Source organism: Dendrobates tinctorius, unplaced genomic scaffold (assembly GCF_039654945.1).
Source record: "Dendrobates tinctorius isolate UK_male_01 unplaced genomic scaffold, ASM3965494v1 ptg000154l, whole genome shotgun sequence".
Taxonomy (NCBI): domain Eukaryota; kingdom Metazoa; phylum Chordata; class Amphibia; order Anura; family Dendrobatidae; genus Dendrobates; species Dendrobates tinctorius.
Genome location: NW_027361821.1, coordinates 2,362,907 through 2,390,514, shown reverse-complemented (window position 1 = coordinate 2,390,514; position 27,608 = coordinate 2,362,907). Strand labels below are relative to the sequence as shown.

Here is a 27,608-nt window from a genome sequence, read left to right as displayed (position 1 = left end):
TATGTATGGAAGTACTCAGCCCTGATGTAATCCCAGCTGAGTCCCAGTGCATTCTGGCACTGACAAATCTGGCACAATAATACTTTACAGGTTTCCAGTCACGAGAAATTGTATTATATAGAAAGAAACAATATGATATCGAGAGTAATGAATAATTGGGCTACAAATATTCACATTCTAGTTTTTGCGCTATTTCTACAGCTTTACCTTCTAATATCGGCTTGCGCTTATAATGGTGAACTGCAGACGTCTGAAGATGAGTCTCATGGATATCACAAAGATGTTTTCAATTCTAAGGCCAAGAGAAGAAGACGAGGGCGCAGCTGAAGATGGCCGTGAACTACATTTGGCGGTGACCATGGATAACCCCGAATACTTAACAAGTCTACTTTCAGAAGACAAATATAAGAAATTGGTGAACAGTCACAGTGGTTGGGGGGTTCCAGTGACTCCTCTTCGTCTGGCTGCTTCAAAGGGTTCTCTAGAATGTCTGAAGATCCTCCTGGCTAATGGGGCAGAAGTGGACATCTTAGATGTAAAGGCCCAGACTCCTTTGTTCTCTGCGGTCAGTTCTGGCCATTTTGATTGTGTCAGAGAATTACTCAAAGCTGGAGCTTGTCCGTCAGGAAGTATCTATAACAACTGCACTCCAGTACTTAACGCGGCCAGAGAAGGCAATGCCAGTATCTTAAGAGAACTACTAGATTATGGCGCAGAACCTAATGTCAAATGCAAGTTACCTGACTGGACCACAAACATTGCAACAACTACAGGACCATTGTACCTCTCGGCTGTCTATGGGCACTTGGAGTGTTTTAGGACCCTGCTTCTGTATGGAGCTGACCCAGATTACAACTGCACAGATGAGACACTTCTGAAAAGGATAAAGTATCCGAAAACCGTTTTGGATGTGTGCCTCAAGCATGGATGTAGGACATCATTTGTGACCTTACTTGTTGATTTCGGAGCCAATGTCTATTTGCCTGACATCCACATTTCTAAGACATTCCCAAATCATGAGGCAATGGAACTTCTGGCAAGAGAAAGAGGTAATAGCTGACCTCTAAAGTATCCCTTAGGTTTTACATATATAGTTGTACCTGCAGACAGAGGTACATCGAGGTTTTCTGGCACCCAGGGCTAGAATTCATTTTGGCACCCCCTTCCCCAACAAGCAAATTTGCGATTTGCATACTAAGGCTGGAGTCACACATAGCGACTCGCCAGCGATCCTGACAACGATATCAATGTGGCAGGATCGCTGGTGAATCGCTATGTGATCGCTGGGGAGTTGTCAAACAGACAGCTTCATCAGCGATCAGCACAGTGACGCCGAGCGCCCGGCGTCGCTGTGCACGTTAGTTACCAGCGCGCTGATGCAGGAAGCTGGTAACTAACATACACATCGGGTATCTAAGGGACGCACATCCCTTGGATACCCGATGTGTACATTAGTTACCAGCAGATCGCTGGTCTCCCGACTGTCACACGCAGCGATGCGTGGTGACCAGCGGGAGACCAGCGACCAAAAAAAAGTCCTGGCCTTTCCTGCAGCAATCAGTGATACCGGCAGGGGGGCCGGTTGCTGATCGCTGTCACACACAGCAATCTCGCTGGTGAGATCGCTGTTGTGTCACAAAAATTGTGACTCAGCAGCGATCTCGCTAGCGAGATTGCTATGTGTGACGGGGCCCTTAGTCATGTACCGATGAGTTAATCGCCCTAAATCAATGTTCAGTGTAAAACTGAGAGAAGCAGAAGGAGAAGCTCGTCACAGGGACATAAGTATGAAATTTGCATATAAGTGAAGTGTCCATCTGATGACTACTAGAACCTGCAAAGCTGAATCCTGACAGTGATCTGAATATCCTGACATTGCAGGATTCTGAATTCTCACTATGAATGCACTGCACTCATTTAGGATTCTCCCTTGCCGATGTACAGTCATGTGAGCACAAGCATGTGATTTATATACTTCTGGCCACATTCCAACTAGACGTGCCCGGGCCTTACTCGGTTCATTTTTATTAAGCGAGGCGACGCGTGTCTAGTCAGCACATGACTGCATGTATGTAAATTTCCGGCATGAGAGAATCCTGAAAGCGTGCAGTGAGCACTGAGAATTCAGAAGTCTGCAGACACATAGAATGACTGCAGACTGAGCACAGACCTAGGAAACCCCTTTAATGCTCCTAATGTTAATAAAAACATGAGAATTAGTCAGTATTACAAATAATATTTACATCCATACATCCAGGTACCTTATAGATGACATCATCTCTGGAGTTGTTCACCTTCTTTTCTTCATCTTGTCCAGACCCCATGAGTTTTCTCATCCACAGCGGCCTTTGCAGACTTCCATCTTCTCCGGTCTTCTGCAGATAATCCCCACATGACGTCCTTAACCCCTTCACCCCCAAGGGTGGTTTGCACGTTCATGACCGGGCCAATTTTTACAATTCTGACCACTGTACCTTTATGAGGTCATAACTCTGGAACGCTTCCATGGATCCCGGTGATTCTGACATTGTTTTCTCGTGACATATTGTACTTCATGTTAGTGGTAAAATTTCATTCAAATAACTTGCGTTTATTTGTGAGAAAAACGGAAATTTGGCGAAAATTTTGAAAATTTCGCAATTTTCCAACTTTGAATTTTTATGCCCTTAAATCACAGAGATACGGCACACAAAAAACTTGATAACTAACATTTCCCACATGTTTACTTTACATCAGCACAAGTTTGGAACCAAAATTTTTTTTTGTTAGGAAGTTATAAGGGTTAAAAGTTGACCAGCGATTTCTCATTTTTACAACACCATTTTATTTTTAGGACCACATCACATTTGAAGCCACTTTGAGGGGTCTATATGATAGAAAATACCCAAAAGTGACACCATTCTAAAAACTGCACCCCTTAAGGTGCTCAAAACCACATTCAAGAAGTTTATTAACCCTTTAGGTGCGTCACAGGAATTTTTTTGAATATTTTAAAAAAAATGAACATCTAACTTTTTTTCATAAAAAAAATACTTCAGGTTCAATTTTTTTTATTTTACCAAGGGTAACAGGAGAAATTGGACTGCAAAAGTTGTTGTGCAATTTGTCCTGAGTACGCAGATACCTGATATGTGGGGGGAACCACTGTTTCGGTGCATGGCAGAGCTCAGAATGGAAGGAGCGCCGTTTGACTTTTTCAATGCAAAATTGGCTGGAATTCAGATTGGACGCCATGTCACGTTTGGAGAATCCCTGATGTACCTAAACAGTGGAAACCCCCCTACAAGTGACCCCATTTTGGAAACTAGACCCCCCAAGGAACTTATCTAGATATGTGGTGAGAACTTTGAACCCACAAGGGCTTTACAGAAGTTTATAACGTACAGCGGTACAATTAAAAAATCATATTTTTTCCACAAAAATGATCTTTTCACCCCAATTTTTATTTTCCCAAGGGTAGCAGGACCCTAAAAGTTATTGTGCAATTTGTCCTGAGTACGCTTATACCCCACATGTGGGGGTAAACCACTATTTGGGCGCATGGCAGAGCTCGGAAGGGAAGCAGCGCCATTTGACGTTTTTGGCTGGAATTGAGATCGGACACCATGTCGCGTTTGGAAAACTCCTGATGTACCAAAACAGTGGAAACCCCCCACAAATGACCCCATTTTGTAAACTAGACCCCCCAAGGAACTTATCTAGATGTGTGGTGAGCACTTTGAACCCCCCAGTGCTTCACAGAAGTTTATAACGCCCAGGCGTGAAAATAAAAAATTCGTATTTTTTCCACAAACATGATCTTTTAGTCACCATTTTTTTATTTTCCCAAGGGTACCAGGAGAAATTGGACCCCAAAGTTGTTGTCCAATTTGTCCTGAGTATGCTGATACCCCATATGTGGGAGAAAACTACTGTATGGGCACACGTCGGGGCTCGGAAGGGAAGTAGTGACGTTTTGGAATGCAGACTTTGATGGAATGGTCTGCGGGTGTCATGTTGCCTTTGGAGAGCCCCTAATGTACCTAAACAGTGGAAACCCCCCACAAATGACCCCATTTTGAAAACTAGACCCACTAAGGAACTTATCTAGATGTGAGGTGAGCACTTTGAACCCCCAAGAGCTTCACAGAAGTTTATAATGCCAGGGCATGAAAATAAAAAAATCGTATTTTTTCCAGAAACATGATCAATTAGTCCCCAATTTTTTCATTTTCCCAAGGGTAACAGGAGAAATTGGACCCCCAAAAGTTGTTGTCCAATTTGGCCTGAGTACGCTGACACCCCATATGTGGGAGAAAACTACTGTATGGACACACGTCGGGGCTCGGAAGGGAAGCCGTGACGTTTTGGAATGCAGACTTTGATGGAATGGTCTGCGGGTGTCATGTGCATTTGGAGAGCCCCTGATGTACCTAAACTATTGAAACTCCCCACAAGTGACCCCATTTTGGACACTAGACCCCCCACGGAACTTATCTAGATGTGTGGTGAGCACTTTGAACCCCCAAGTGCTTCACAGAAGTTTATAACACTCGTACGTGAAAATAAAAAAAATCATTTTTTTCCACAAAAATTATATTTTTGCCCCCAATTTTTTATTTTCCTAAGGGTAACAGGAGAAATTGGACCCCAAAAATTGTTTTGCAATTTGTCCTGAGTAGGTTGATACCCTACATGTGGGGTAAAACACTGTTTGGGCGCATGGCAGAGCTTGGAAGGGAAGGAGCAACATTTGACTTTTTCAACTCAGAATTGGCTGGAATTGAGATCAGACGCAATGTTGCATTTGGAGAGCCCCTGATGTGCCCAAACAGTGGAAACCCCCCAATTATAACTCCAACCCTAACCCCAACACACCCCTAACCCTAATCTGAGCCCTAGCCCTAACCCTAACCCTAATGGGAAAATGGAGATAAATACTTTTTTTAAAATTTTATTATTTTTCCCTAACTAAGGGGATGATGACGGGGGGTTTGATTTACTATTTATGGCGGTTTTTATATTTGGCAGCTGTCGCACGCTAAAAGACGCTTTTTATTGTAAAAATAGTTTTTGCATCACCACATATTGAGAGCTATAATTTTTCCGTATTTTGACCCACCGAGTCATGTGAGGTCTTATTTTTTGCGGGACGAGTTGACGTTTTTATTGGTGCCATTTTCGGGCACGTGACATTTTTTGATCGCTTTTTATTCCTATTTTTGAGACACAGAATGAACAAAAACCAGTGTTTCATGAATTTCTTTTTGGGGGGTGCGTTTACACCGTTCCGCGTGCGGTAAAATTGATAAAGCGGTTTTATTCTTCGGGTCAGTACGGTTACAGCGATATCTCATTTATGTCATTTTTTTATGTTTTTGTCGGTTTTATGCAATGAAAACTATTTTATATAAAAAATAATTATTTTTGCATAGCTTTATTCTGCGAGCTATAACTTTTTTATTTTTTCGCTGATGATGCTGTGTCGCAGCTTGTTTTTTGCGGGACAAGATTACGTTTTCAGCGGTACCATGGATATTTATATGTGTCTTTTTGATCGCGCGTTATTACACTTTTTGTTTGGCGGTATGATAATAAATCATTATTTTTTGCTTCGTTTTTTATTTTTATTTTTTAAGGGGTTCGCTAAAGGTGTTAACTAATGGAACAGTTTTATAGGGCAGGTCGTTACGGACGCGGCGATACCTAATATGTGTACTTTTATTGTTTGTTTTTTTTATTATTTCCAAAAAATGGATTTATTGGGGGAATTTTTTTTTTTTTTCTAATTTATTTGGCGATTTTTTTTTAAATTATTTTAACACTTTTAATTTTTTTTTTTTACTTTATTAAATAGTCCCAGGTGAGACATCACTGTCCTGTGACAGATCGCTGATCTGTTACATCACAGATCACTGTGACAGATCAGCGATCTGACACAGGCACTGCAGAAGGCTTCCACATGCCTGCGCTTTGCAGGCACTGAGGAAGCCAGCTTCCTCAGGCCCCCGAAGGCCCCCGTCGCCATCTTGGATTCGGGGGCCTGGAGGAAAGGAGCCCCCAGCAGCAGCGCTGCACATTGCGCTGCCGTGGGGGGCTCAGGGAAGCACGGAGGGAGCCCCCTCCCTGCCGATGCTTCCCTTTAACCCCCGGTACACCGCGATCATGTTTGATCGCGGTGTGCAAGGGGTTAACGTGTCGGGGGCGGTCCGTGACCACCCCTGACACATTGTGCCGGGTGTCAGCTGTGATAATCAGCTGACACCCGGCCGCGATCAGCGGCGCTCACCACGTGGGCGCCGCTGATCGCGCTAGACGTACTATCCCGTCCATGGGCATAGGGGCCCAGGTCCCATGGACGGGATAGTACGTCTCATGTCAGGAAGGGGTTAAAAATAGCAGTGTCATTATAATGCTCCTGAATAAAAATATCTGCCCTACGCTGTGCCCCTGAATAAATAATTGCCCCACACTATATTGTCTGCACAAAATATGACCCCCACACTGTCTCTCTTATGATACATGCTCTTCACACTGCCCCTTTTCCATACTGGGACCCCTCTCCACACTGTCCTCTCACACTGTATCCTCCCTATAGTGCCCAGTCTCTATACTGTAGCCTCTCATCACTCTCCCCCTCCTTGGTATACTGTCCCTTCTGGCTCTACCCTTACACTGACCCCTCATGCTATGCCCCCACTACTCAATATGGGGGGGGAAAGTGAGTGGGCACAGATAAGAGTGTCTCCTCACACTATTCCCCTCCCTCCTCATACGGTCTCCTCTCACATCCCCCAGTTCACCATATTGTCTCTTCATATACAGCTCTGGCAAAAATTAAGAGACCACCACATCAAAAGCCTGTCATGGGCAGCCCATTATCCAGACCTAAACCCCATTGAAAACCTCTGGAATGTAATTAAGAGGATGATGGAAAGTCACAAGCCATCAAACAAAGAACTGCTTAGGCAGGGTTCACATTGACGGACTGCGTTACACTGCAGCATAACGCGGTGTAACGCAGTCCGTTAACACTGCCATTGCCCTCCATTGTCGGGCGCATCGCAACGCATGCCGTAAAGTGGCACGCGTTCGCGATGTGCCGTCATTCAGTGACGGAGCCTCGGATGCGGGCTGCAGCGTCTAAGGCTCAGTCACTGCTATCACAGATAAAGCATCTGCGCTAGCGGTATAGCATAACGCATATAGCTTTATTCTATAGCGTTAACGCAGCCCGTTAACGCTATGCGTTGAACGGGTTGTGTTAACACAATGTGAACCTGGCCTTAAATTTTTGCACCAGAAGCAGTGTGAAAGTCTGGTGGCAAGCATGCCAAGACACATGAAAGTTGTTTTTAAAAATCATGGTTATTCCACAAAATATTGATTCTGAACTCTTCCTGAGTTAATACATTAGTATTGTTGTTTCTAAATGATTATGAACTTGTTTTCTTTGCATTATTTGAGGTCTGAAAGCACTGCATTTTTTTTTTTTTTAATTTTGACCATTTTTCTTTGTCACAAAAAAAAAAAATACAAAACTTATTGCTTGGAAATTCGGAGACATGTTGTCAGAAGTTTATAGACTAAAAGAACAATTTACATTTTACTCAAAAATATACCTATAAAGAGAGAAATCAAACAAACTGAACATTTGAAAGTGTTCTCTTAATATTTTGCCAGAGCTGTATTTACCACCTCACTCTCTATACTGCATGCTCACACATACTGTGTCTGCACATATCCCAACATCCTCACTCCCCATACTGAGTCCACATACATTTTCCCCATCGCTTCTCATACTGTGTCCACATACATTCCCCCGTTCGCGCTCCATACTGTCTGTCCCATCCCCCACTCACCATACTGTCTGCACCCATCCCCCCAAACTTTTCTTATACATGCCCACCATTCCCCTGTACAGTTTCCTCATACATGCCCCCATACTGTTTCTTCATACATGTCCTGCATCTCCCCCTTTGCTCCTCATAATGTGTCCTCAAATCCCCCCACAGGTTAAATCCTCCATCTCCTCTCCAAATCCCCTCACACATTAAATCCTCCATCCCCACGCCAAATCTCTCCTCACACATTAAATCTCCTCATCCCCAATCCAAATCTCCCCAACACATTAAATCTCTCCACACACATTAAATCTCCCGATCCCCACTCCAAATCTCCCCCCACATATTAAATCTCCCCATCCCCACTTCAAATCTCCCCAAACACATTAAATTTCCCCATCCCCACTCATATCCAAGAAGTATCGTTATTGGTCATACTCCTCTCACACAGCCAAACCAGATCTCACACTTCGCACTGACGAGGGGCAGTACCCCAAAACACAGTGTCTGCAAATTGAGATTCTGGTTTGGCTTTTTATCCTAAGTCATATGACAATGCTCATGAAAGGGTCGACACTGACTTTAAGGATTGCTACTTCCAATAGATGGCACTAAAGTGCTAGTCTTCCTCTCTGAAGAGACAATTTGCACCCATCCCTACTCCAAATCTCTCCAAACAGATTAAATCTCCCCATCCCCACTTCAAATCTTGCCACACACATTAAATCTCCCCATGACCTCTCCAAATCTCCCCCATACATTAAATCTTCCCATCTCCAATCCAAATCTCCCCCACACATTAAATCTCCCCATCCCCACGCCAAATCTCCCCAAACACATTAAATCTCGCCATCTCCACACTAAATCTGCCTCTGTGCACTTAATCTTCAGTGTCTTACCACCAATGTGTGCCTCTGCAGCACAGGTAAGTGACATCAGCAGCGTGATCACCTGATCACATGACCTGATCATGCTACTGGCGTTGCTCTGACCCAGCGGTCAGAGCTTCAATTGTACTCACGTCTGTAAGATGGAAGTACAATTGATCCCTGGGAGCCGGCGCCCTGCAGCTTCTCTGTGCCAGCTGTCAGCACAGAGAACGACCAACTCCAAGTCCAAAGGGCGGCAGAATGCTGCTGCCGGGGGAGACACTGCGGACCGCCGCATTAGGCGGCCCCCTGCCAGCTGCACCCAGGGCATGTGCCCCGGCTGCCCTCCCCTAGATATGCCTCTGTATGCAGACATATACAAATGAACGTATACAATGATGTACAGTGGGGCAAAAAAGTATTTAGTCAGTCAGCAATAGTGCAAGTTCCACCACTTAAAAAGATGAGAGGCGTCTGTAATTTACATCATAGGTAGACCTCAACTATGGGAGACAAACTGAGGAAAAAAAAATCCAGAAAATCACATTGTCTGTTTTTGTTTCATTTTATTTGCATATTATGGTGGAAAATAAGTATTTGGTCAGAAACAAAATTTCATCTCAATACTTTGTGATATATCCTTTGTTGGCAATGACAGAGGTCAAACGTTTTCTGTAAGTCTTCACAAGGTTGCCACACACTGTTGTTGGTATGTTGGCCCATTCCTCCATGCAGATCTCCTCTAGAGCAGTGATGTTTTTGGCTTTTCGCTTGGCAACACGGACTTTCAACTCCCTCCAAAGGTTTTCTATAGGGTTGAGATCTGGAGACTGGCTAGGCCACTCCAGGACCTTGAAATGCTTCTTACGAAGCCACTCCTTCGTTGCCCTGGCGGTGTGCTTTGGATCATTGTCATGTTGAAAGACCCAGCCACGTTTCATCTTCAATGCCCTTGCTGATGGAAGGAGGTTTGCACTCAAAATCTCACGATACATGGCCCCATTCATTCTTTCATGTACCCGGATCAGTCGTCCTGGCCCCTTTGCAGAGAAACAGCCCCAAAGCATGATGTTTCCACCACCATGCTTTACAGTAGGTATGGTGTTTGATGGATGCAACTCAGTATTCTTTTTCCTCCAAACACGACAAGTTGTGTTTCTACCAAACAGTTCCAGTTTGGTTTCATCAGACCATAGGACATTCTCCCAAAACTCCTCTGGATCATCCAAATGCTCTCTAGCAAACTTCAGACGGGCCCGGACATGTACAGGCTTAAGCAGTGGGACACGTCTGGCACTGCAGGATCTGAGTCCATGGTGGCGTAGTGTGTTACTTATGGTAGGCCTTGTTACATTGGTCCCAGCTCTCTGCAGTTCATTCACTAGGTCCCCCTGCGTGGTTCTGGGATTTTTGCTTACCGTTCTTGTGATCATTCTGACCCCACGGGGTGGGATTTTGCGTGGAGCACCAGATCGAGGGAGATTATCAGTGGTCTTGTATGTCTTCCATTTTCTAATTATTGCTCCCACAGTTGATTTCTTCACTCCAAGCTGGTTGGCTATTGCAGATTCAGTCTTCCCAGCCTGGTGCAGGGCTACAATTTTGTTTCTGGTGTCCTTTGACAGCTCTTTGGTCTTCACCATAGTGGAGTTTGGAGTCAGACTGTTTGAGGGTGTGCACAGGTGTCTTTTTATACTGATAACAAGTTTAAACAGGTGCCATTACTACAGGTAATGAGTGGAGGAAAGAGGAGACTCTTAAAGAAGAAGTTACAGGTCTGTGAGAGCCAGAAATCTTGATTGCTTGTTTCTGACCAAATACTTATTTTCCACCATAATATGCAAATAAAATGAAACAAAAACAGACAATGTGATTTTCTGGATTTTTTTTTCTCAGTTTGTCTCCCATAGTTGAGGTCTACCTATGATGTAAATTACAGACGCCTCTCATCTTTTTAAGTGGTGGAACTTGCACTATTGCTGACTGACTAAATACTTTTTTGCCCCACTGTATATGCCACTCAGATGTCATAAAAGTGGGACTGGGTAGATTGGGCAGCTATAAGACATATTTAAAGGGAAGGGTTTATGTCTAGAGAAAAAAACCTTTTTAGTTTAGTTCTCAAAAATGTGTTCTAGTAATCATGGGGGTCCCACTTGCCAGAGCCCCACCAATCTTACTTATGTTATGTCATTTGTTTGACATGTAATAAAAGTGTACCACCGGCAAAAAAGCGCCTCCGTAAGTAGCATGCATAGGAGCTCTCAGCATATACAATCCCTGGCAAAAATTATGGAATCACCGGCCTTGGAGGATGTTCAGTCAGTTGTTTAATTTTTTAGAAAAAAAGCATATCACAGATATGGCACAAAACTAAAGTCATTTCAAATGGCAACTTTCTGGCTTTAAGAAACACTAAAAGAAATCAAGAACAAAAAATGTGGTAGTCAGTAGCGGTTACTTTTTTTTTTACACCAAGCATAGGGGAAAAATTATGGAGTCATGAAAAACAAACCAACAAAAAAACACTCCAACACATCACTCGTGTTTTGTTGCACCACTGGCTTTTCTAACAGCTTGCAGTCTCTGAGGCATGGACTTAATGAGTGTCAAACAGTAGTCTTCGTCAATCTGGCTCCAATGTAGTCACAATTTAAGAATTTCTATCCAGACACAATCTGCATTGAATTTTGACAAATTTGGTAAATACAAGACTTTACTTACCTTGTTACTAATTCTTAGTTACCGTTCGTTAATCTTAGCACAATTCTGACACTTGCTATTGGAAACAGATAACAAGCTTGTAGTCAGACACACTTCTAACAGTTTAACTAATGGCGTATAATGCAGTGGTAGAGCAAGTTATTAATGTGCAAGCCCTAACGTAAAGACTTCATTCCCAAATTTCAAGTCAGCAGAAAAACTTTCATATTAATCCATCAGGGAATGTTGTGGGATTTCAGCTTTAAAAGCAACTCTTGAATCAAACAAAAAGTGAAAACTGAAAGAGACGATCGCCTTGCTCTCTCTTCGGGCTCAGACGCTCTTCCAATTCAGGTAAAATAATTATACTCTGCCTATCATAGGCCTGGATGACCTTAGTGGATGACATTTATGACAGAGAATCCCTGTGTTTCGCACACCCTCTCAGTCCATGCACTATAGGTGTAACAGTGTATTAGTTTTGCCTGGATTGTCCAATACAGAATTCATCCAAAACCAAGTGTGTAACAAACACAGTTGAAGAGGGTGCAACCGTGATCGGGCCCATGTAGGAGGGGACCCACCGACGCCAGCAGCTATTTCAGCTGCATGTGTGTCTGAGGATGCACATTCAGCTGAAATTTACTGCGGTGCAGAGACCCGCTGGGTCGATGCACCACAATATACGCTGCAGGTCAATCAGAGGTCAGCAGCCCATAGCAGGCACGCCAAAGTTAGCTGCCGACTATGGAGCAGGATGCCGCGCCTCGTGGGAGCAGGGGAAGGTCAGATGTAATGTATTAGAGAACAACGGCAGAACAGGGAGCATTGTTACAGAATCGGCCCAGGAGCAGGAACATTATATCAGGAAGGGCCAGGATTGGGGATGTATTACTGGAAGGGGCCAGGATAAGGACATATACTACTGGAAGGGTTCAGGATGGGGACATTATTATTGGAAGGGTCCCAGGATGGGGATATTTCACCAGAATGGGAGACATTATACTAGGAAGAGGGACATTATTACTGGAATGAGGTCCAGGATGGAGGACATTATACCAGAAAGAGACCAGGATAGGGACATCATTACAGGAAGGGGCTCTGGAAGGGGAACATTCTTAATGGAAGGGGCACAGGATGGTGGACATTATTACTGCAAGAGGCTTAGGATGGGGACATTATTACATTATAAGGTGGGGGGGGACAACACATATCTTTATAGGATTTAGACAGCTAAAAGTGCTAATACATCTGACCAACATGCAGGTAGGGACTCTAGTTGCATCACTGTACAAAACCATTTTATAGTTCGCACATAAATAATCCACATAAAAAAATGTATTTTGTAAAAAACTTACATTAGTTATACAAGTTCTGCTCAGGGTTGAATATAAAGGATACAAGCTTCGGCTATGCTCATGTATTCATTTAGGATAAGTTTGTTATGGATCCCATTGAACATAAAAATAGAAACATAAAAGTAGATACCAAACCTTGGTTTCCGCTTTTGTTCCTTTCAGTTTCCATTTTTTTGTTCTGCTTTGAAAGGATCTATTTGTACTAGAGGCGTCTCTGAACACCCCTTTTCTCTGGGCATGCACAGTGCTTAAAATCGGATCCGTTAAGTAATATGAAAACAGAATTTCAATGGAAAACTACTGTAAATCCCTAGATTACCTTCGTACCGAACTAACCAAAACCAGACAATCTATCCTATATCCACAAAGAATTAGACACAAATTCCATGGTTTTCACAGTTAGGCCGGAGTCACACTAGCGAGAAATACGGACGAGTGCTCTGCGCAAAAAAAATCGCATTGCACTCGTCCCAATGTTAATCTATGAAGCAGCTCCCATCAGCCATTTTTTTTTCTCGGCCGTATTATACGTGCTGAGAAAATCGCAGCATGCTGCGATTTGCACCGTATTACACCAGAGACTCGCCAATGCAAGTCTATGGGTGCGAGAAAAAACGGATTACACACAAACCATATGAGTGACATGCGAGAAATACGCACCGGTGTCCTTTACAAAAGCCGGCAACTCAGTGCGCAATACAGTAAAATCACACTGACATGTTTAATAAGGAATAGAAAAAATAGATATATACACATATATACATACATGTCATTGAGACACATACAGTTAGGTCTATATATATTTGGACAAAGACATTTTTCTAATTTTGGTTCTAGACATTACCACAATGAATTTTAAGCAAAACAATTCAGATGCAGTTGAAGTTCAGACTTTCAGCTTTCATTTGATGGTATCCACATTAAAATTGGATGAAGGGTTTAGGAGTTTCAGCTCCTTAACATGTGCCACCCTGTTTTTAAAGGAGCCAAAATTAATTGGACAGAATAAATAATTGTAAATAAAATGTTCATTTCTAGTACTTGGTTGAAAACCCTTTGTTGGCAATGACTGCCTGAAGTCTTGAACTCATGGACATCACGAGACGCTGTGTTTCCTCCTCTTTGATGCTCTGCCAGGCCTTCACTGCGGTGGTTTTCAGTTGCTGTTTGTTTGTGGGCCTTTCTGTCTGAAGTTTAGTCTTTAACAAGTGAAATACATGCTCAATTGGTTTGAGATCAGGTGACTGACTTGGTCATTCAAGAATATTCCACTTCTTTGTTTTAATAAACTCCTGGGTTGCTTTGGCTTTATGTTTTGGGTCATTGTCCATCTGTAGTACGAAACAACGACCAATCAGTTTGGCTGGATCTGAGCACACAGTATGGCTCTGAATACCTCAGAATTCATTTGGCTGCTTCTGTCCTGTGTCACATCAATAAACACTAGTGACCCAGTGCCACTGGCAGCCACGCATGCCCAAGCCATCACACTGCCTCCGCCATGTTTTACAGATGATGTGGCATGCTTTGGTTCATAAGCTGTACCACGCCTTCGCCATACTATTCTCTTTCCATCATTCTGGTAGCGGTTGATCTTGATTTCATCTGTCCAAAGAATGTTCTTCCAGTACTGTGCTGACTTTATTAGATGTTTTTTTAGCAAAGTCCAGTCTAGCCTTTTTATTCTTGATGCTTATGAGTGGCTTGCACCATGCAGTGAACCCTCTGTATTTACTTTCATGCAGTCTTCTCTTTGTTAGATTTGGATATTGATACGCCTACCTCCTGGAGAGTGTTGTTCACTTGGTTGGCTGTTGTGAAGGGGTTTCTCTTCACCATGGAGATTATTCTGCGATCATCCACCACTGTTGTCTTCCGTGGGCGCCCAGGTCTTTTTGCATTGATGAGTTCACCAGTGCTTTCTTTCTCAGGATGTACCAAACTGTAGATTTTGCCACTCCTTATGTTGTAGCAATTTCTCGGATGGCTTTTTTCTGTTTTTGCAGCTTAAGGATGGCTTCTTTCACCTGCATGGAGAGCTCCTTTGACCGCATGTTTCCTTCACAGCAAAACCTTCCAAATGCAAGCACCACACCTCAAATCAACTCCAGGCCTTTTATCTGTTTAATTGAGAATGACATAACAAAGGGATTGCCCACACCTGTCCATGAAATAGCCTTGGAGTCAATTGTCCAATTACTTTTGGTCCCTTTAAAAACAGGGTGGCACATGTTAAGGAGCTGAAAGTCCTAAACCCATCATCCAATTTTAACGTGGATACCCTCAAATGAAAGCTGAAAATCTGAACTTCAACTGCATCTGAATTGGTTTGTTTAACATTCATTGTGGTAATGTCTAGAACCAAAATTAGAAAAATGTTGTCTCTGTCCAAATATATATGGACCTAACTGTGTATGTATGTATGTGTGTGCGTGTGTGTGTGTGTGTGTGTGTGTGTGTGTGTGTATGTATGTATATATATATATATATATATATATATATATTTCACAGCGTTCTACATGGCATAGTAGCTGCTAAATCAATTGCCGTCTTTTGTAAAATCATTACAGAACCCGACATGATATGACACATGGTTTACATATAGTAAACCATGTAATATCAAAATGATCTAATAATCTATATATGTCAGTGTTTAATAAATTTAATAGTTTGTGTTAGGAAAAATTTAGAACTCTAGGGGTTAAATTTAAGGCTATAATCGCGGAAAAAAAATTGCATGGGCTCCCGTGCAAATTTCTCCGCCAGAGAGGGAAAGCCAGTGACTGAGGACAGATATTAATAGCCTAGGAAGGGACCAGCCACCCCAGAAAAGGAACATCTATAAGATGTGCCAATTCCGGCACTTAGCCTCTCTATTCCCATTGCCTTTACCAGTGGCTCATTGGTTAATAAGGGGTTAATGTCACCTTGCTGAGGCTGCGCGGAGTCCCCGGCTGACCTGAGGTGAACTTGACAGCGTGGGAAAAAGTTCAGAAACTTTCCCACGCTGATCAGTTGATCTGCAATTTTCTTCAACGAATTTACCCGTTAATTTAACACCTACATGTCCTAAATTTTACACACATACACTAATCAAATTATTAGTCAAAGACATATATAAAACTAAATGAAATGAAATGTTTTACTGTATGTAAACCATGTGTCATTTCATGTCGGGTTCTGTAATGATTTTACAGAAGCCGGAAATTCATTTAGCGGCTATTATGCTATGTAGAACTCTATGAACTATAAATAAATAAATATATATATATATATATATATATATATCTTGAAAAAGGCCCACAATTCTTAGGACCGAAGCGTCTCTGTATGGGCAACTAGCCAGATGGGCTAATAAATAGCACTATAACTGGAACTTCCTTGGTGCGCTGCTTTCATTTTGAGGACTATTTTTGAGGTTTGGTAATTGCCTGGAAGGCTTGCACCCACATTGTTTGTTTATTCTCTGTGCTGCTTTTTTCCTTATATATATGCAGGGGTGTACATAGAAATCATGGGGCCCCATAGCAAAATTCTGAATGCCCCCCCCCCACAAAAAAAAAAGAACAATAATAATCTATGCACACAAAACAATCTATACTGATCATCCTATGAGCATAAGAAACGCCAAAATGGGCTATCAGCTTTCTGCTTCCTGCCATGCACATGCTGCTCTCTGGCTGCCAGGTGGCGTGGTGTTCTTATGCAAATCCAGCCAGAGACTTCAGCCATATGTGACCGGCCTTACAGGGTGTCCTCTCACAAGGACAACGCCGTCCATACACTTGTGCTGTACAGCGCTGCAGTATATACGTTATGTGTAAACCATGCCTTGGGCCGGTGAATTATCCTGGCATGAGGCTGGGGCTTTAGTGTACATGCCATGTGCATGTTAACAAACAAAGACCACCTCTATGAAGGCCGCCCACTAGGTTACACGCCTGTAAATTCCCATGAAGATACCAGAAGAACAGAGGGTGAAGAGGCGGCCGCATCCTACACAGCACGGTCCTCGCCGCACATCTGCATGGAGTAAACACACAGAGAAGGGTGGGTCCCTGAGATTGGGCAAAACGGACTCCGACAATCGATCTATTCATTAAGTCATGTGAATATGTATGTATATTTTTTGCCCTCACACAAATTTTAAACCTCAGGGCCAAAACGAGAGGAGAATCAAATACTGATAGTGCCGATGCGGCACTGGAAACCCTGGGATAAATAAATGCATTAGCAATGATGTAGATGTAGCAGGCGAGTCTGACATTTATTATATTAAAAAAAAAATTAAAAAAAATCACTGTGCGCTCAGGACGTTACTATCCACACTAAAAGCAGTTAAATGACAATCTGAACTCTGCTACATCTACAACTCTCAGGCAGGACGGCTTGCTGTTTTTTTTACGGCATGATCAGACAGCCAAATTGTGGAATTTTTTTTTTATTTTTTTTTTAAGAGGATTTCTGCCTTTTCAATGCAAACCTAGGCAAAAAAAAAACTGCAGACGAGAAAGTCTGTGTGGACTTAACCCTTAGCATGCTGACAACTCTGTCACCTGTCATTAAACTTTATGAAGCGATTACGTGAATGATACACGGCATGTGATCACTGTAGGGAACGCCGGCACAGCAGAGCTGGAAAAGAAGAATATTAAAGGAAAAATATATAAGAACAAATGGCGTTTTGCTCCGCCTCTCCGAGTCAAGCAAAGCGTTTCCCATCACTGCTGGTGATTATCTGCAGCATTGAAGCCACAATGACAGCCCTGCAGACAGCCAATCTGGAAGCTCTGCGGCTCAGGATCGGAGCCATGGAGCTCAGTTATTAGCTGCAGCTGTCGTGTCGTCAGCGAGAGATCGGGAATAGAGGTGGAGACTCGGCACTGGACCTGGGGAGAGTGGGCAAAGCGCAGGTTCCCTTTTAAAAGAAAAACTATCAGTGGATTCGTGCTGCCCAAACAACAAGAATCAGAGCCTGGATGGGTGATTGCAGCCAGATATATATTTTTTTTTTCTCTGAAAGGCTGCAGCGTCTCAAAGAAGACCTAGTTTGAAGAGCCGGAAGGGAACCATAGCCAGAGATGAGACTAGTCCGGAGCCATCGCTGCACCCTGTAGGTGATTGATGGGTCACACCCAATCTACACACACAGAAGAGATCTGTCAATCACATGAAGGTGGGGGAGGAGAAAACCAGCTATCACAGGGCTTGTGCTTGTTTTTCACATGGGTCAAGAAGACCCTTTGTGCCCCCTGGTCCTGGGAGTGATCATAACCCCAGCAATGTGCAGATCACACCTGCCTACTCATCATACACTGCCACCTCCCTGATCCTGGCTGATTGCAGGACTAGGCAGAGATGCCATTCAGGAGCCTGAGCAAGCTGGGTGCCATGTAACAGCTGTAAAGGCCACAGGATGCCTGCAGTAATGACTGAGTATGACCAGAACAGCTCATAAGAATTTAGCACAGAGAGTGGAAGGGTCTTTACATCCCAGTCCCCCTCCCCAAACCAAGAATGCATTGGTTTTAGGAGTCTACCTCCAAGCATGGGGCACATACACAACAGGAGCAATCCAGCAGCAGCGCCCGGCATTGCCTCAGCAGGGCCTGGTGTGGACCCTCGCGGGCAGCCCTCACCCTCCCTGCAGGGTCAGTGCTGGATTCGGGCTGTCAGGGAGCTGCCATCCACACACATTACTTCCACCTTCTTTGCAGCTGCCTGCACTGTCCAGGCTGACTAATCAACTGCCAGTGGGATGACTCATTTGGAGCTGCTGCGGGGCGGCGATCCATTACTTCGGCCTGGCCTGGGCAGCATGCTGAATCCACAACCAACTGCTGACCAGGAAATAAGGAAAGGGGAGCTAGTTCAAGGGGCCAGGGCAGGGGCTATACAGCGGCCGGCGCTTACATTTAATTAAGGGAGATAGTACTGTGTCAGCACAGCACAGCTGCCAAACCGCAGCGGCCGTCGCGCGCCCCCTCACCCATCCGGGCCCCCTCACCTGTCCGGGCCCCATAGCAGCTGCGTGGTCTGCTACTATTGACGGTACGCCACTGTATATATGTGTGTGTGTCTCAATGACACGTGTGTATGTGTGTGTGTGTGTGTGTGTGTGTGTGTGTATATATATATATATATATATATATATATATATATATATAGTGGCATGGCTAAGGGTTGCATAGTTGATGGGAGGTGTGTGTCTCAGAGACGACTTGTCTCTGTAATGTAAGCCCTAAGTAATATCACTATATTGCTAATGTATTGCAAGGACCTGTGGTGAGGTCACAGTCACGTGACCAGTCAGCTGCTGGGTTCGTGGGTGTGGCTATACACATATAACTAGGCTACTCCTGAAACAGGGGGTTGTATGTGGGGAGGGGAAGTCTCCGTGTGTATTCTGGCTCCAGGACTGAGCCTAAGGCCTCTTTCACACTTCAGTTTTTTGCATCAGTTATAATCCGCCAAAAAGGCGGAAAAGCGGATCCGTTCTCAACTGATGTGAACGGATGGCACAGGATCCGTTTTCAGACGGATCCTGAAAATGAAGAAATTTAAAGGAATCGCTGGCCGGGAAGGGGGGAGAGAGAGAGAGAGAGAGAGAGAGAGAGAATGAGAGAGAGAATGAGAGAGAGAATGAGAGAGAGAATGAGAGAGAATATGAGAAAGAATATGAGAAAATATGAGAATGAATTTTTTTTGTCCGGCACCCAGAAAGAAATTCGGGTTAAATCAGTGTTTGCAGGATCCGCCAGAGAAAAAAACGTTACAAGCTCCGTTTTGAAATTTTTGAGGATGGTGACGGACAGCAACTTTTGGCGGATCCTCACAAAAAACGGATGCAACGGACAGCAATCCGTCACAATCCGCCATTAATGCAAGTCAATGGGAAAAAAACGGATCCTCAAAAAAAATTTGAGGATCCGTTTTTTTTCACAACCTGGCGGATTGTGACTGATTGTAAAAAACGGAAGTGTGAAAGAGGCCTAAAAGGACTGGACATTTGTTATGTATTTTGCCTGACCTAAAGGCTATTTCTTTTGTGCTCTTTTGTTTTATGTGTTTATGATGCAATAAACCCCATGAACTTTAAAAGAACCTGCCTCCTGATTGTCTCCCGCTGCACCTGAGCGAGTAGTATCCCTAATATATATATTATATAATCCTTTCATTTGTGCTTTAACCTGTCATTCGGATCCATTATATGTCCATTTTGCAAGCCGGTGAGAAAATCTCATTATACGGATGCCATACGGATGTCACGGATGCTTAGATGCAAGAAAATCGCATCCTCACATTACAATCGGATGACATACGGATCACTGTTCATGAAACATTTGTGCGATTCTGGTCCGTGAAAAACGGACCGTATTTGTATACGTCATGTGTGACTCAAGAAACATCTTGGTTAGGAAAAATAATTTTATACAAGATAATCTTACTACCCAAGGTTAAATATATATTTTTAGGACTATTCCCATATTCATTCCAACTGTCTGGGTTAACAAACTACAAAAACATTTATCTGACTATATATGGAAGTTCAAACCCTGCAGAATAATAAAGAACATAATAAAGGGAATTTGTCACTAGGTTTTTGCTATGTAATCTGACAGCCGCATGAGCTAAGGACAGACACCCTGATTCTAACGATGTCCCATTTAGTTTACTGGGTGTAGCAGTTGTGATAGAATCACAGTTTTCTCTAGTGGAGCTTGGAATGTGGAGCTCAGTATAACCCCTCCCACACCTCTGATTGTATATTGTCAGCAAGCTGCCAATCAGTGCTGGGACGAGGTTGGACTAGGAAGCAAGAAACACCTAGTCCTGTAGTGATAATCTCCTGCTGATAAAATACTGATTCTATTTAAATTAAAACACACAACCTAGTGAGTGACACATCTAAGGAATCAGAGACTCTGACCCTTTACTATGCTGCTGTCAGATTATATAGCACAAACCTGCGGATAGATTCCTTTTAATTAAGCACAAAAATAGTGAGGGCATTGGACTACTAAGTCTGACATGCTACTACCAAATTAATGTTATTTCCCAAACAAAAAACTGTTTACAAATTATAACAAAATTGGTCAGATATAACTTGAACAATCCTTTAATAATCACTTTCCGCTTTCATCATTACTAAATGTCCATCTTTTAGATCCAACTCTCTCCCAACGCTAACATCCCCAACATTGGAAGCAGCAATCACCACATGTGAAAATCATGTTCATAAATTAACAGAAATCACTTTTAGGCTATGTGCCCACGTTGCGTGTTAAAACGCACACTAAAAACTGGACTCCTTCCCAGAAATCGCGCGTTTTTCCGCGCAATTTCACCGCGATTTTACCACGATTCTGTTCGATTTTGCCGCGATTTTCTCAAGCACTTTCCAAGTGATCTGGAGCATCGCTTGGAAAGTGATTGACAGGTTGGTCACACTCATCAAACATAGTGTTTGACAAGTGTGAGCAGCTTTTTACTATTGAGGCCGCCTATGCGGCCTCAATAGTAAAAGATAAAATGTTAAAAATGATAAAAATGCCTTGCGAGACCTGTGATGACGTTGGTCTCGCGTTACTATAGCGATCTCGCGAGACCACGTCATCACAGGATCTTGCCGCAAGGCATTACTGGGAACGCTTAGGCCGGGAATGCAGCGCGGGACGTCGGAAGGTAAATATACCCCGATTTTTTTTTTTTTTTTTTTTTTTTTTTACAGAGGTATGGTACCCAGGGCCTGGAGGACAGTCTCCTCTCCTCCACACCGTGGGTACCAACCGCACATGAGACGCTTATCTTCCTGCATGGTGGGCATAGCCACATGCGGGAAGTAAGCGATTCTCATGCATTCCTATGGGTGCGGAATCGCGGCAATTCTTTGCGATTCCGCACAAAAGAATGAGCATGCTGCGATTTTTTTCCGCGATGCGTTTCCGCCACGGAAAAAAGCGCAGCATTAGCACAGCATGTGCGGAATGCCATAGGAATGCTTGGGGTGCGTTCTGTACACGATTTTTAAACGTTTTTGCAGCGTTTTCGCACCGAAAATCGCGGCAAAAACGCTTAAAAATCGCATCGTGGGCACATAGCCTTAACTGGATTCCAAACTCAACCATAAATATAGCAGTACAAAAAAAAACTTTTAAAACAAAGGTCAAGAGGGTATTAGATGTATCAAATATTATGGAAATTAAAAGTAGAGGAATATTTATCACTTTTTCCAACTTGAAAACTAACTACAACCTTTCCAATGGCATCTTGTATCTATACTTAGGACTTTGCCGCTATATCAACAAAAAATACAAATTCCAATTACTTTTACCCAAAGAACTAGCAAATCTTATTACCAATCCTGCAAACAAAATTCTTTGGAAAACTAATACAATCTATTCTATTATTTCTAAACACTGTTTTTCGGTGATTCCTTTGTATCCCCGTTCATACTGCACCCACACACACAATTGATACACCATTTGAAAGGTAAACTTGCCCCCTTCAGCAAGAAAATAGCCAAACAAACCACACATCCACGATTTGATCACAAAATACAGTTTAAATATTAATTTTCATAAACCTGCAGTAAGGAAAAATTACCTGCAGGTGGCACCACGGTACCCCAAAGCACAGTATCAACACATTTGTAAACATGCACAGCTTTTTCGGTGATTACTTCGCCCCCCCCCCCACACACACACACACACGATACACAATTTGAAAGGTAAACTTGCTCCCTTCAGCAAGAAAACAGCCAAACAAACCACACATTCATGATTTTATCACTAAATACAGTTTAAACATTCATTTTCATAAACCTGCAGAAAGAAACAATGACCTGCAGGTGGCACCTCAACTGGAAGACATTTTTGGCCTCTACTTATCAAAACAATTTATTGTATTACCATTCTACATATATAAATACCTGTCAGCTCATGAAATACATTTACATTTGACCAGCTTGCTTTTTCTGAAATTGCCTGCACCCCCGATAACCAATGTGCGAAAATTTCACACGGGCCAAGCTAGTAAGTATACTCTAAATGTACTTAGCATAATCAACTGTCCAAAGATATTAAAGAAACCGTCCCCTGAAAAACCGTCCAATGAAAAACCTTCCCATGATGAATTGCTTTTAATAAACTTGTGTATATGTGCATGTATTTAAGTGTGTGTTAATATACTCACCTACCGCCACCTTCTTTGGGATCCAACGCTGTTCGTCTTCTTTCTGAGTGACGTCACCGCTCTGCAGACTTTCAGGGTCTTGCTGCGCTCTGCGTGACCTGGACCTGGCATTTACAATGTAAGCCTATGGAGTGTCAGAACGAGACCCCATAGGCTTACATTGTAAAAGAGACTTCTGGCCCATGCATAATTACCCGCGTGCAGGGCCGCCGTCAGGGCCTTGCTGCCCTGACTGATGTATGGGGCCTGGTGGGCAGAGGGGGCCCGCATCGGGCCCCTACTGGCAGGTAAACTGGGCCCTTAATGCGGCATTGCGGGCGACAGCTAAATGCTATTGACATGCGGGTCTGCACGTCAATAGTTAACAGCCGCCAGCCAATCGAAGGCTGGCAGCTGACGTCAGCCGCAGCGCGCACCTTGCCGGCGTCTGACGCCAGTGTCAGTCGCCGGCTAGAGCGCGCTTCAGCAGCTTGGAGGGACAGAGCCTCGCCCGCTGCTGGAGCGCGGCCAGATAAGGAGAACTTGTTTATTTTTCTTTTTTTTTTTCTACAGCAGCGATCCGGGGGGCCAGGGTCAGAATGCTGGACACTGGGGCCGAATGCTGGACACTGGGGCCGTATGCTGGACACTGGGGCCGTATGCTGGACACTGGGGCCGAATGCTGGACACTGGGGCCGAATGCTGGACACTGGGGCCGAATGCTGGACACTGGGGCCGAATGCTGGAGACTGGGGCCGAATGCTGGAGACTGGGGCCGAATGCTGGACACTGGGGCCGAATGCTGGAGCCTGGGGCAGAATGCTGGAGCCTGGGGCAGAATGCTGGAGACTGGGGCAGAGTGCTGGTCATGGGGAAGAATGCTGGACTGGGGTAGAATGCTGGAGACTGGGGCAGAATGCTGGAGACTGGAGCAGAATGCTGGACATGGGGACATGATTGGAGACACTGGGCAGAATGGAGATACGGGGCATGATTGGAGACAGATGGGGCAGGGTTGGAGACAGATCGCACAGGATCATGGGGCAGGATGGATACGATGGAGATCATATGGGGAAGAATGGATACTCATGAGGGCGGGATGGGAGAACATATGGCTAAACCCAGGAATGAGACACACGGGGGTCAGGATGGGGGATATTATTACCATAGGGGCTAATTAAGGGATATTATTACTGCAGTGGTGTATTTAATTTTGAGGATACTGTTTTAAATGGGGAGGGCCATCCTGTTACTGTGCAGAGCGACACTGTTGCCTTTTTTTCTTCATGTGGCGTAATGAAGAAGTTGGGAAAAAATAAGTAATGTGTTCTGCAAGCGGAGATAACGGTGTTATTTCATGCAGAGACGAGCCCTGGCTGGAAGACGTGATGGCGGTCTGTGCTGGATGAATGAAAAGCAAGGATGAAGGACTTCACCTAGAGACATCACTGGTGAGTTAGTGTGTAAGGCCGGTTTCACATTTGCGTTAAAGGCTGCAGCGTCGGCCTGCGCACGGCGCCGCTAAGCCCCGCCCCTGCCACGCCTCTGCCGGTAGCTCCGCCTCCATGCATCCCCTATCTTTATCACTGAGGACGCAGGCCGTGCGCAGTATGCGTTTGGCGGCGCCTGCATCCTTTTGACGGTGCGCCGAGCGCAACCAAATTGCAACAGGTTGCGTTTGGCGCTGGTCGGCGCACCGTCAAAAGGGCGCAGGCGCCGCCAAAACGCATACTGCGCACGGCCTGTGTCCTCAGTGATAAAGATAGGGGACGCATGACGCATGCAGCGTCATGCGCCCGGAGGCGGAGCTACCAGCGGAGGCGCGGCAGGAGCAGGGCTTAGCAGCGGCCGTGCGCAGGCCGACGCTGCGGCCTTTAACGCAAATGTGAAACCGGCCTTACCTGTACACTGACACTATACATTGTATGCTATATATACAGAGGTCCTGTGTATAATGTCACCAGTGATCACTGTGTTATCTGTACATTATATACAGAGCGCCTGTGTATAATGTCATTGATCACTATATTACCTGTACACAGACACTGCATACTAAAGAGATCTCCTGTGTATAATGCCACTTATGGTGATAGTATTGTTGTTTTTATTAATGATCAGTATTGCAGTATTCAGTCACCATGTGGTGGTAATATGTGGTCTGGGCATGGTGCGGTGGTATTTGTCCCTTGTATGTGCTATTATTCGGTCACTATGGTAGTAATATGTGGTTTGATCATGGTGTGGCGGTATTTGTTCCTTGTATGTGGTATTATAGGTCACTATGTGGTGGTAATATGTGGTCTGGACATGGTGTAGCCGTATTTGTTCCTTGTATGTGATATTATTGGTCATTTTAAAAATTGAAAAAATAAAAATATACCTAAAGTGTATTGCATATTTTAACAAATATTTAATAGGTTACAGTAGTGTAAAGCCCGGCCAAAAGTGTCTACCCTGTTATGGTGGCGGCTTAAAAAAATCTTTTGTCCAAAGCAAAAGCTGCCGGCTATATGTGTGATCTGGTGATCTGGTCTAGTATAGACTTTACTTGCTAGATGTGTGAATGGTGATGGATGTATGATTCTGGTGACTGACTTATTAAGATTCCCCTCCCTTTGATATTACGCATGTGGATAGGGAACTAGAGAAAGAGTCAGCACCAGTCAGTGGCAAACCTTAGGCCTCTGTGCACACCGCACCTCTACACTAGCGTCCGATCGTGCCACGTCTCATGGCACTATCGTATAGCGGCTGTGCTTGCCACTGCGCTGCAGTCAGCAGCACTTACCGACGTGCACGGTAGCGATGCTGCACGCACGGTAGGTCTAGACGGACACCGACCTCAGCCTTGGGCCCGTGTCCTGTGACCATATACCGCGCGTGCAATTTAGCTGAGACCTATGAGTCTAACAGGCTCGGCATTTGTTACAGCGCCTCTGTGAGCTAACAGAGTCCACTCAGCGCACATCGGGTGGAGCGGCATCTCTGTGATTAAACAGTGATTGCTCTGCGCACCTGGGTGATGTTTAACAGCGTGCGCATTATACCGCCATATAGCATGTCTGCCATTACTCAGCAGCAGTGATAGCACCTTCTGCACGATGGACCCCGAGCGGCGAATGCACTTTATTATTTATTTAGTGCGTTCCGCCGTTCCTAACATTGTTAATGTGGGAGAAGTGGAGTTTTTCCAAGAGAGAGCGGTGCGAATGTAGACAGTTTGAGGGGTGGAGCCTGGGCGGAGTCTCAAGGGGGCCCCGAAAATTCCTAGTGGCAGCCCTGCCCGCGTGTTCAGCTTGCCGCTGAGCTCTGCTGGGTCAAAGTTTGTTTCTGCCGGCAATTCTGCAACTTCTCCTGATGTCGATAGAGGAACTGCTTCTCTTACGTGCTGTTCTGTTGACCGGTGCTAATGCTGATGTCATGCTGATTGACAGCTGGCTCCTAGCTAACTGCGGGATGTCATCTATCAATCAGCATGACTGCGGCAGTCACGCCCCATCGACAGAGCAGCCGGTAAGATCTGATCTGTTGATGCCGTCAGTGACTGCTCTGAGCTGGTGCTTGGCAGAACAGACAGGTAGTTAGCAACTACCTGCCTGTTAGTTCTTAGGCCCATAGTAAAAAAAAATAAAATACGGTAGTCCTTGAAAACCCATTTAAGTTGTGTTATAATATACTGTATAAACAATATAAACATCTTGAAATAAAAAACGGATCCATTAGGTGAAAGCATATTGGAAGACCATTATTTTTGGTAAGCCATTCTGTCTACTACATGTTTTGTTTTTTTTTGTTTTTTGTTTTTTAATGCTCTTCATGTTTTTTTGTTCATCCTTAAAACAGATGGCAAATGGAACAGATTAAAACTAAAGACATTTTAGGGTTAAAAATAATTAAAATGAATGGGTCCTGTAAGCAAAACTTTTATTTTAATTTTTTTGCTCCTCAAATGGATCATAAAAAATGGAATTACAAAAGGACACGTGAACATAACCTTAGGTCACTAATTATAGCTGTTCCCGAGGCCTCATTCAGATGTCAGTGATTTTTCTGGTTTGCGAAAAACAGTCCAAGTGTGATCAGTGTTCGGTCAGTGTGTCAATTTTTACCATTAGTGTTTTATCAGTGAAAAACAGGTGTATGAAAAATAGACGTCTGAGTGAGGCCTAACAGTAGGGTCCAACGGTGCTGTCGGCGTACGTAGTTATACACTAAAAGATTAGAAAAACATGTCCAGATTTGTCTACAGGCTGCATATCATATCCCAGGTAACCTCATTTACTCAGAGCATAGTGGCAGAATTAGTCCCAACCCAAATCCTACACTTCACTAATCTCATGCAATCACCTTAATAACCGAATCGCTAACTCAATACAGCAGTGTACTAGGAAGTTTGGCTTTGACCTCTTCAGTTCTCTTACTTGAATATTTCTCCTGAAAACATGACATTTTGCATGTTTTTTCTAAATGTTACTAATGATAACTATTGTAAAATATTAATTTCTGTTGTTACTTTACAGCACATCCAAAGTCTCTGATGTCCCAGTGCCGTTTGACCATACTGAAGCTGTTGCGACAAGTGGAAAAGATGCAACATCTCCACCAGTTAGACATCCCTCAGACAATGATCCGATATCTCCTGCATGAGTCATAATCAGAAAATAAAAAGCCAAAAACTGGAA

At 43.9% G+C, this 27,608-nt stretch overlaps 1 protein-coding gene across 1 annotated transcript; it reads left to right on the top strand.

The window, feature by feature from the left end:
• The first annotated feature begins 207 nt into the window (after positions 1-207).
• Positions 208-27,608, top strand: LOC141050893 (ankyrin repeat and SOCS box protein 12-like). The gene is made up of 2 exons (XM_073547567.1): positions 208-1,049; positions 27,447-27,608. The coding sequence occupies exons 1-2, from the start codon at positions 233-235 to the stop codon at positions 27,578-27,580; spliced, it is 951 nt and encodes a 316-aa protein (XP_073403668.1). The 5' UTR covers positions 208-232; the 3' UTR covers positions 27,581-27,608.

Coding starts and splice junctions, on each gene's coding strand:
- LOC141050893 (XM_073547567.1), top strand. CDS start 233: ATGGTGAACTGCAGACGTCTGAAGATGAGTCTCATGGATATCACAAAG. Junction 1,050..27,446: donor ACTTCTGGCAAGAGAAAGAG/GTAATAGCTGAC, acceptor GTTACTTTACAG/CACATCCAAAGTCTCTGATG.